This window comes from Meleagris gallopavo, chromosome 1 (genome assembly GCF_000146605.3).
Source record: "Meleagris gallopavo isolate NT-WF06-2002-E0010 breed Aviagen turkey brand Nicholas breeding stock chromosome 1, Turkey_5.1, whole genome shotgun sequence".
Taxonomy (NCBI): domain Eukaryota; kingdom Metazoa; phylum Chordata; class Aves; order Galliformes; family Phasianidae; genus Meleagris; species Meleagris gallopavo.
In genome coordinates this window covers 11,679,184-11,690,153 of record NC_015011.2, presented here as the reverse complement: position 1 = coordinate 11,690,153, position 10,970 = coordinate 11,679,184, and the positions used below count along the sequence as shown (strand labels likewise).

The 10,970-nt window shown below is 39.5% G+C and overlaps 1 protein-coding gene across 1 annotated transcript; it reads left to right on the top strand.

Moving 5' to 3' along the window:
- Positions 1–303: 303 nt before the first annotated feature.
- LOC100546325 (ataxin-7-like protein 1) lies at positions 304–10,191 on the top strand. The gene is made up of 5 exons (XM_010723783.3): positions 304–606; positions 5,283–5,365; positions 6,189–6,445; positions 8,687–8,879; positions 10,042–10,191. The coding sequence occupies exons 1-5, from the start codon at positions 393–395 to the stop codon at positions 10,165–10,167; spliced, it is 873 nt and encodes a 290-aa protein (XP_010722085.1). The 5' UTR covers positions 304–392; the 3' UTR covers positions 10,168–10,191.
- The last annotated feature ends 779 nt before the right edge of the window (positions 10,192–10,970 follow it).

Below are 10,970 nucleotides of genomic sequence, written 5' to 3'. Positions count from 1 at the left end.
AGAGTGTATCCTTAAAGGGATGTATGTTATTGGCACCAAAGAATTACTTTGTTTATGAGTAGTGGGGAAATGTGTCTTTAAAAAAAAAAAATCAACAACAAACAACTTTGCCTGATTCTTTCCATTGCCAGGCTTTACAAATGGCTGTTTTGTAAAGGTTTGATTGAACAAAAGTAGTGAGTAATGATATTAAGTATTTCGTTTTGGTCTGAAGGTGCTGTTTCACTTGCATCAAATTCTTTTTATCTATGGAAAAGAGTTAATGAAGTGTGCATCTGTGATACAGAAAATGCAACGTGAACATTTTTCTTTGTTTTTCCAGTGTTCCTGTTCCAGTAGTCAGTCTAGAGAAAATTCCTAATCTAGTGAAGGCAGATGGTGCCAACGTTAAAATGAATTCTGCAACCACTACCACCATCACCTCCTCCTCTGCCTCGTCATCCACCATACCTGCTCCAACCTTGGTTAAATCTGGTTTGACATCCAAGTCAGTGCCGCCATCGCCAGAAAAGATTCTGAACGGCAAAGGAATTATAGCTCCATCAATAGACAAGAAACACCAGAATGGCACTAAAAGCAGTAACAAGCCTTACAAAAGACTTTCAGGTGAGTAATGTCATAGTTTACCTTTTGATATAGTCCACTTTACTAATATTCCTATAGCTCAGAAATAATATACTAGTAAAATGCTGTGGCCTGTTTTTGTTCTGATCTTTCTGCTGGAAGATGCCAGTTTACATGTAAGAAAAGGAAAGCTTTCAAAATTGTAGCATGTGACATCTGTTTTCAAAATACTCATTCCATTTAGCTTGAATGTAGAGTGCTTCATGCATTTCTCAATTGGCCAGCTGGTCAAGTAAAGTCACAAGTAAAATTTTAAGGAAGTAAAATCATAAAGCAGAAAGATAGAAGGCTTCTTCAGTCTGTTGTGTAATATCAGTTTATTTACAACAAAAAACAATATTTATAGTGACTTCAGAACAATCATGACCAAGTTGTGCAGCTTGAGCTTTAGGACATGGAGTTATCCACAAAGTCATAATTTTCTTTAACAAATACTAGAAAATTCTAGGAAGATACTGGAGATTTGGGGGGAGTTAGGAAAGTCATAATTTGCTTCCCCCTCTTCCTCTGCAATTTACATATGAGAGGAGCAAGAAGATGTCAGTGTGGGAGCCTATGTTTTTTTTTCAGGAGGGGCAGATGGTGGGGCTGAGGGGCTGGCATTAGAGGGGAAATGCCTCAGGTGGCCTTGGGCAGTGCAGCATTGAGGGCACTGGGCCCTGTGCAAATTGTCACCACGTGCAGAACAGCCCCACGTGGGAGGGCTGAGGGGTGATTAGAAAGGTTGCCATGCTTTGGAAAAAGGTGTTTTTCCATGGAGCTCCCCAGTGGTGACCTGTGGCCATTCTTGGGCCTCAGAAGCTGAAAACATGTTTTTGTTTTGAATCAAAAGAGGAAAAAAAAAATGTTTTGATGCTTCTATGATTTTGGGTTTTGTTGTTGTGTTATAGTAGTAGTTGTTTTTTGAGCAAAAGTAACTGACCCAAGTTTACTGCTTTAAGAGCTGCACAGGGTCTATTCATCTGCTGGCAGTACTTCGTGGTTTGAGCAGGAGCTGCCTGTGTGTACTGAAAGGCTAATTTGGCTAATGGCTGCATGAGCCACATTAGATCGTCCGATGACAGAGTTAGTTCAAATGACTTCTAAATATGCACTGGTTATGAAGCAAGTATAAGTGTGCAAGATAAATGCTTTAATTTCCAGTTAATAAGTGTGTCCTATTTTTGACTGAATATCACTTTTTTTTTTTTTTTTCCCCTCAAATTTGGCAGTGAGCTCTATGGTACTGCTACCATGGCTCAGATCCAGAGCAGAGAGAGGTATTTGCTAGGGCTGCGTGTGGTATGGAAGGATGCCATCGCCTTCAGGGATCCAACACTGATTGCTTTCTTAACTAGTTAAAGGTGGCATATAAGAAGACAGAGCAGTTGTTCATGATAGCATTCCAAAAACTAAAAAATATTAAGAAAAAGGAACTGGTTAGGCTTTTATACCGTGTTTCACTTGCGAAGATCCAATTTGTTATTCCAGAAAAACTCCATGTAATGTATTTTGCAGTTAACTTAAAACATTGACTTCTTTTTACCCGTTATTTCCTTTAATATTCCATAAGCTTAATTTAGCTAATCAATTAGGGCTTCTCGCTTGGGCAGTTGAAAGTGATACTGATAATCGTGTCTCTATGTGCCGCTGCAGCACTGTAGGAGATACTGTACCTTTGTTGTACAAGTGCTTGCTGCAGTATGCTCATAAAGGAGAGCCATTTCTGTTCTGAAGGGCCCTCCTTCAGCTTGCTTGCCTTGTTCCTTGGAGGTGACTGTCATTAGTCTGTCTCTGGGCTTATCACTCTCTCATTTCTGTATGATAGGGAAAGTTTCAGTGCTGGAAATTTCCAGTCAGACTGGGACTCTGCACAGGACCACTTGAGCACTCTGACGGGTCTCCGTTTCCTTTCATAAGATTAAAAAAAAAATTAAATTGATATTGTTTATAAACTTCTCTCTGATTAGCCAATTTGAAATCCATTAAGTCTTGCTTGTGCTGCCTCACGTGCAGCAAGGCGATAAATTAGTGATGATGCAAATAGCAGAAGTTCTGTGAGCACTGTAAATTAATTGCCTGTAGATTGTGTGTCATTATGATGGATTCCGCTCCATTGTTATACTGAACTGTGCAGAGGCTGAGAAAAAGATCTTGGAAGGTCAAGGAGATGATTATTTTTGCTTTACTATAAATTTCATCCATTTTACATTAAAAGAATGAGGAGCTGGCTGGGCATTTAGGTTTCACTCCATCCTTCACTGTTCAAGTGTACAGCTGTTAATTTGTGAAGGTCTGACTGGCTTACATCTGTTTTCTTTCCTTTCAGTAGCCTCCATTTTCTCTCATACCATTTCCCTGGCTGTGGCTGAAGGGGTTTTCTGGTTGTTGGTTTTTTTGTTGGTGATGGTTAATTTGTTATTTGGGTAGGTTTTTTTAATCTTTGCTGAGACCTGGTGGTTGTTCAGGTGAGGAATGCCCCTGCTCCTTTTTGGAGATGCTGTCTTTGGTGAGAGAGGAAAGCAGCTCCCTGACCCCCAAAAAGAGTCTGTAGCTACCGGGCCTAAGTGGATCACTGTTTTCTTGTAGCAAACTGGAAAAAAAATGTGTTTTTTGTTGTGTTTTTTAAATATCTTCAGTTCCTGTTCTCTTTGGGGTGAAGTTAAAAATACAGCTGCCCAGCTGAAACTAAAAATATCCTTCCACTACCTAGAGGAGGCCTACGAGAATGCTGGAGGGGGACCTTTCTGCAAGGTCATGTAGTGATAGGACCAAGGGGTAATGGACTTAAACTAAAAGATGTGAAATTGAGGTTAAATGTTAGAAAGACATTCTTTACTCAGAGGATGGTGAGGCCCTGGCACAGCTGCCCATAGAGCTGTGGGTGCCCCATCCCTGCAGGTGCTCAGGGCCAGGTTGGACGGGGCCCTGGGCAGCCTGTGCTGGTGGGGGGCAGCCAGCCCACGGCAGGCGTTGGGGATGGGTGGGCTTTAAGGTCTCCTCCAACCCAAACCATTCTGTGAGTCTCTATTTGTTATGTCTCAAATAGGAGTTTGACTCTTCTTCCCTCTGTGAGGTTGTAATAAAAAACAGCAATGATTATCTCTTTTAGTTCCTGAACATATGTTTTCATCCACTAAAAGTAAGAAAAAATGTGGGTTTTTTTGTTTTTTTTAATGTTTGGTCATACACAGATCTTTTTATTATTTCTGTTGAGCTGTGTAAAAGCCACAGAAACTTCAAATGTGTGTGACAGATATCAGACCCTTGGTAGATTTTACCAAGAAGTAGTGCTGACTATTCTTTCCAAGCTCACTTTCTGATATATGTCTCTGCTAGTAGACCAGTAACATAGCCGTGAATTGAACTTGGTCGTGTTTAAGTCTATGTAGCAGATTACATACAACTGCTAATAATTTTGTTACCTGGAAGGCAAGAGTTACCGTATGCAGGCTCCTTGGCCTGCAATTTTTCCTGTTGCGCTGGCTGTGTCATTGTCCTAACATTGTACAGTAACTGCGAATTACTGTCTTCATCTTAACTCTGATTTTTTGTCGTCGTCGTTTGTTTGTTTTTAATGAATGTTTAGGTCCTTACATCAGTTGTTGTATTTAAGTACAGGATGTTTATTTTTATCCAAATGTAACACAACTATATAGTGAAAGAAGACCTTGGCAAACAGTTACATTCCATGATCAAGTAGATGCAAACCAGCCTGCCAGTTAAACATACCATGTCTACATGTGTAAAGATGATGGTAGATTTTTTTCGCATAAGTAATAACTCTACGTCCATGGTTTTGTTACAGCTCTGTAGTGCAAAACCTAGAATTATATTAATACAACTTAAAGGAGGTGATGCTATCTGTGGTATACAAATACTGAAATATTAACGACAATGAAATATGCAAATATAGCACATTAAATATTAAATACATTTCTAATGTTAATCATAAGTAGAACTCAAATGAAGTTTTATTTTCATGATCTCTGTAAACTTTGAATTCTGTGCCTCCATGACTTAAGGAAGTAAGAATTAACATATGCTTCTCTTTATACTTCCTGAAGATGAGACAGATTTAGATAAATTCTGTTTTTTAGCATGTCACTACTAATCTTGTGTTTATGTTTTAAACAACACTGGTTGTTTTTCAGAGTTTCAGAGTATGTCACAGTAAAGTTATATAACGCACTGTGCTATTTAGTCTGTATGTGTATTAAGTGTGCTCTGTAGTCAAATTTAGAGGATGGGTTTGCAAATGTGTTTCATGGCTTCAGAAGCAGTCAGTGTTAGAGAGTGAAATGGGAGGTAGCAGGGGGTTAGAACTTGATTATCTTAAAGGTCCCTTCCAACCCAAACCATTCTCTGATTCTATGGTTCTGTGAACTCCTTGGGATATGACTGGGTTATGTGTGTAGACCATTCTGTTGAGTATAACTCCATAAGCAGACTTAGTCCTATGAAGTCTGTGACTAAATTGTTTGAAACACATACAGACAGAAAAAAAAGCACAAGTGGCTGAGTGTGATGCACATGGCACCACTGTGGAACTGGGGTTGGGAACAGTGCTTCGGACTGAGCCTGGCTGCATTAAGTATTGTTAGGCAAATATGGTGCTCTGGCTAAAATTCCTGAAATAATCTACTTTTTCTCTTTTTTCCTCCACCTTCATCAAACAGAAAGAGAATTTGATCCAAATAAACACTGTGGAGTACTGGATCCTGAAACAAAGAAACCTTGCACAAGATCGCTCACCTGCAAGGTATTTTTCTTAGAAGATAAAATATCAGATGCTTTGTTATAGTTTAAATACTACCACAGTAGTTTGAGAGGTCATACCTGCTCCTGTCTTACAGACAGTGGGTATGGTATTCAGATGCTGTCTTCAGGTAATTCTTTTGAGTAATTCTGTTCCTTTGAATCAGAGCATCTACATTGTTCTGCTGATACTTCTAGAGAGATGTTTTTTTCTTGTCATTCTGTTATGCAGAAAGCATTAATGTTTCACGTAGAAGCACAAAAGTTATTTTTAGTGCTCCCTTTTCAGCTCATATGTGCAAAAATGCTGAAGTATAATCACTTGAGTAAAAATTTAACATTATTTTCATGTAATTGGAGGCTGCTCTTCTGATAATGATGGGTCTCATTAAAAAATAGCACCAATGTAAGATGTTTATAACAACCATTTGTATGTTTAGCTAGTGCCTGTTGGTAGAGGTGATCGGTTACATTTGCTTAAAACGTATTCACATTTTTCAATCCAGTGAAATCAGTTTTTCTTTGTAAGTTAAGAGCCGCAATGGCATTACTTCTTAATATTTTAAAGTTATTGGAATTACACTTTCTGTCTTGGAAAAGGTAAGTCAATAGATTCTGCTATGAAAATTCTTGCAAAAGTAATTTCTTAAGAAATTATTTCATAAATTATCAAAGATAATATGGAGTAGCAGTTTTATTTCCATAACTGTGGCTGAAGTTGTTTGAAGTAGATTTTTATCTTTTAGAGTTGTGGTGTATCGGAAGTATAGAGGACTCATAAACAATGTCATGCACACACAAATGCTTTTTAACCACCCTATTTTTAGACTCATTCACTTAATCATCGACGAGCAGTTCCAGGCCGTAAAAAACAGTTTGACATCCTTCTAGCTGAACACAAAGCTCGATCCAGGGAAAAAGAAGTTGCAAAAGACAAAGAGCATCCACCATCGGCAAGGGAGAGCTATCAGAGCCAGCCCACACCAGCACAAGACTCTCTGTCAGGATCTTCAGTGAACTCTGGGCAAGAATCTAAAGTAACATCTCCTGCAAAATCTAGACCACCAAATTCTGTACTTCCAAGGTGAGCAGTTCTCCAGCGTGAAGTGTTGCATTCTGGAATTGCTGTAAGAAAGGTGCTATTTCTTTATACAGCTTTTTTATTTAGTTTATTTTATAAACACTTAGTGTTTGGGCTATTGCATGATAAAACATACCTTCATGTAAGGATTTCTCTTAGCAGTACAAAGTAGAGGACTCTTAAATTAATGTAAACCCATCCATGATAGTCTGTGATCTGATTGGGACTGGGCTAGGGAGTGGTATCTGTCCTCTGGTCTGAAGCTCAGACTAACAGCTTTTTTTGGCTAAGATGGTTGGTAGTAATGAGGAAGGGTTATAACTGGGTCATTCTTACACATTTGGAAGTGAAAGTTGCTTATATGAATTGAGATACTGCTGGCAAAATTCTGTGCAGTTGTATAGGAATGTTTTGTGCAGATATGTCACCAACTACATCAGTGGAATGTCTTAAAGAAAGGTGTGCTTCCATGTAGATGACAGTGTAAGCAGCTAGGTCTTAAACCCATCCGTCTGAGTCTGCCCATGGTGTGTCTTCCACCACTGTGGCAATTCTTCTTAGAAAGGACAAAATCAGAAAGACAATGTAAATTTCCAAAAACGTACCTTTAGAAGAACCACTATGAAGTATTGTAGCTACTGAATTCTATTCTACCCTCTGGGAAGCTTCCCATTTGTTTTGTATGGCTTTTCACTTTTGGAGTGGGTTTTTAGGTACTCCTGTTTTTTTCTGGAGTGGATAGAGTTAAGCTGGTTGGTTTTTTTTGTGTTGGCATTGTTTCATACGTCACGTCTTTGCAGAAGTCTTGGTCAGAATTAGGTATTCATTTTTGGTCATCTGTATAAAGTCCCTCTTTCAGAGTCTTATCTTCAGTTCTACAGACAGCTATTTCCATTTTCTATTGTGCGTTCATCGAGTCATAGTGAAATTCTATTCACTCAGTGGCAGAGGTGAATCTTGCAGGGCTTTGGATGAATGAAAGAATAAGAAAGTTGATGAGAATTCTGTGTTATTTCTTTTAGAAGGGTGACCTCACACAGTGCTTACGTGCAGAGGAGCACAGAGGGACAAGCAGGCATTAGTTTTAGTAGGTGTTACAGTCAAAAAAACAAAACTGAAATGTGGTTCAGTGGCAGCAGAAGAAATTGCAAAGAAAAGATAGTGGTATGCAAGGAGAAGGACTTTAGCAGTCATATGTTGCGTTGGTACGATTTATACTTCTGTTTCTCCTGCAGTGTCTCTGTTCTGTCATCTTTCCTGTTTTTGCAAGCAGCCGTGCCAGAGGAAAGCCTTGCTCCCTGCTGTGAGTCAGCATACAGCCTACAGCTCTGCTGGCAGAGGTTACGTGCTGCTGCCTGCTCCCCCAAGCAAAGTTTGCTGGTTGCCCTGAAAGTGACTTGGCCTGACCAGACCACCTCTTCCTCAAGGCTGAGGAGCTCTCAGACAATCTATCCCATGCACCAGCCAGCAGCTGCAGCAGAGGTTCTCAGCTGGTGGACGTTTTTGAACAATCCCAGCTCAGTTCAGGAGAGGGCACTGTCCACAGTTTTAGCGGCTGATAGCCCAAGTTCACTGGATGAGGAAGGCTAGTTTGGGAGAGCTTGTTTTTCATTTTCTGGTTTTGCTCAGCGCAGGTATCTTGTCCAGTCACAGAGGTCCACACCTTCCCTCCCCCCAATACCCCTTCTCATTTGGTTTGCTTCCACACTAATTTGACAGACATCGTTGTGTCCTGTGATGTAAAGGCATGCCCACTTTGTTTTATTGGATTGTATGCAAAGGTAAACAAAAAACAACCTCACGTGCTGCAGAGTCCTCCCAGTGACTGCACATACTGAACTGACTGTGGAGGGAGTAAACTAAAGACTCCTGTTGTATTTAGTATGCATGTTTCAGTAAGAAATAAATGTGATAACTGGACAGTTGGGATTAACAAAGTAGTGGAGTAATGGTGCTTTGTGGGAAGATTTTACACATCTAGTTTTGTTTGCATATATAATATATTTTGCATCTGTTGAGATCTTAAACTGAACTTTTTGGTGGATTTAACTTTTCAGGCAATACAAAGATACTTCTGTTAATGTCAACTTGGTCTTGCAAGACCAAATGTCAGCTGCTCTTTATCCTTTACTGTCCTTCTTTCCATGATCGTTTCTGGCGTAATTTACTTCAAGGCTTGACTCAGTCAGGTGCTTTTGCAGGGCTGTTGAACACTGGTGGTTTAAATGTATCTTCTCTTTCTAGACCATCATCTGCCAATAGCATAAACAGCAACAGTTCTTCAAACCACAGTGGGTATGTACCAGAACTGCCACTGCCTTCCATGGGAGGAGATTTAACTAGTAGATTGTCCAGTGATGAAGGAGAAGTGGATGGAGCTGAAGAATCTGAGAAATTAGACTGTCATTTTTCTGGACACCATCCCAGACCTCTTGGGGTATGTCTCTCTCGCTGGCGTGCCTTGCTGTTACTCTTAAGTAATTAAAGAAGGGAGGAAAGAAACGTGCTTTGGTAAAAATGTAAGGAATGGGAGACTATTCTGAGTCTATATTACATTTGGCAGAAAACTATGGTTTGAATGGGAGCAGGTAGAAGGAGAAGACTGGTCATTGCATGTGATAGTTAAACATTGCCGGCTGTGGGATGGGATAAGAAATAGAAAGTAAAGTTCTCCTTTTAGTTTTCTTCTCAGTAGTCTGAATCGAGTGTAGTTCTGTTAAACTGTGAAGTTGCAGTGTTTTAAATGTGACGTGAACAGACAATTTGTTGTCATACATAGTTCTTATGAAACTATTGCAATTTGCTATACCTCTGAAAATCATATGGCAGTGAAGAGCTTGAAGAGCTATTATGGTACTCGTTGATCTTTGTAGTATGCTATGAAGCAGTAATTAAATATCATTTATGTGAGTGTATGTGGACATAGGAGCTATTGCTTCATTCATCTAAAAATGGAAAGTAGAGCACAGCATAGCCCATCTGCTCTGGCAGTGGCTTAAGAATGTGTTTCTCTGGCAGCTGTTTTTGTCTCTCTCCCATGCTAGTAGCAAACTTTATTGTAAGTCAGAGTACCTTGTGTCACTGAATTTGCAGTATGAATTTGTTTATGCTGTACAAACAATGGGAAGAAACAATGGGAGAACTTGCCAACACCTGAGCAGCTGTTTCTCACAAAGATCAAGCCAAGGAGCGAAATCAGTGAAGACTTCATTTATGTGTTTTCCTTATGCAGAATAAAGTGTGATAACTGTAACATTGTCTGTATTCCTTAGAGAAAAGGAGAAATTTTGTCAGACCCCAATGTTATTAGCCAGAATTGCTTTCTTAACAGTAGCTTGGCATTTGTATTCTTTCCCTGTGACACATAGGTAGGTACCTGACAGTAAAGTGAATTGTTAGCAGAGTACAAAGTATACTTTAGGCAGAAAAGTTACGTGTGTATTTCATACATCATGAAAAAAGTATCTATGCTGCAATAGAGAGAAATACCTTTTTAAAGCTGTTTTGCAATACAGATTACAAAGATGTTGCAGGATAAATGGTTGTTCTTTTATAGCACAGAAACTTTTTTAATAACATTGAACTATCTTTTCTTGCAGTTCTGTTCATATGGTAGTCGCTTAATGGGAAGAGGGTACTATGTCTTTGACAGAAGATGGGACCATTTTCGTTTCGCACTAAACTCCATGGTAGAAAAACACTTGAATTCACAGATGTGGAAGTAAGTGGGAGTTTTACACGTGGGCATAGCTCAACATCTTTAATTCTGTATAACCACTGAATGAAACGCTCCATGGGATTTGTTTTTGAAATTACCTCTGTGTTAAGCCTGTTATACAAATACAAGATTTCTTTTCCACTGAGGAATATGCAGCACAAGAGTGCAATCACCTATTCTGATATGTGGTTCTGCCAGATATAGAACTTTTCTGTAGTCCCTCCAATCTTGGGGGGTGGAATAATTTTGTAGTTCTGCTAACATTTAAGTGCATGAAAGCTTGGTGTTTTCTGGGCTTGGAGGTATGTCTTGATATCATGCAGTTTTATAACACAGGTTGGATTTGGCCTCTACTTTTATATTTGTCACACAGCTTTATCACCATTCAGACTTTTCTCAGTGAAACTTGTGTTTTGTGGTAAGAAACTCAATATATACATAGGTCACTCTGAAAGTAATGCCTCCTGTTTATTTGCATGGAAACTACAACATACAAAAGCACAAGAACATCGTTTGCTAGAGCAAATTCTCAGCTACAGAACACTGTTTTTCAACATAGTCACCACCATTTGCCAAGTTGTGTGGATGAGCTGATAGAGATGCTCTTCATTTCATGGTGTGACTGCTCTGCACCACCATCTGAAATGGGGCTTGTCTTTCACATCACTGTTGCCACTGCTGAAACACATCACTCAATGCCTCACTGTGCTCACATCCACTGGTTGGTCTGCATTGACATTCAGCAAGTGTTAGTGAATGTCAATGAGTGCCATTTTTTCCACATGACATACCTTTGCTTCATCCACACTT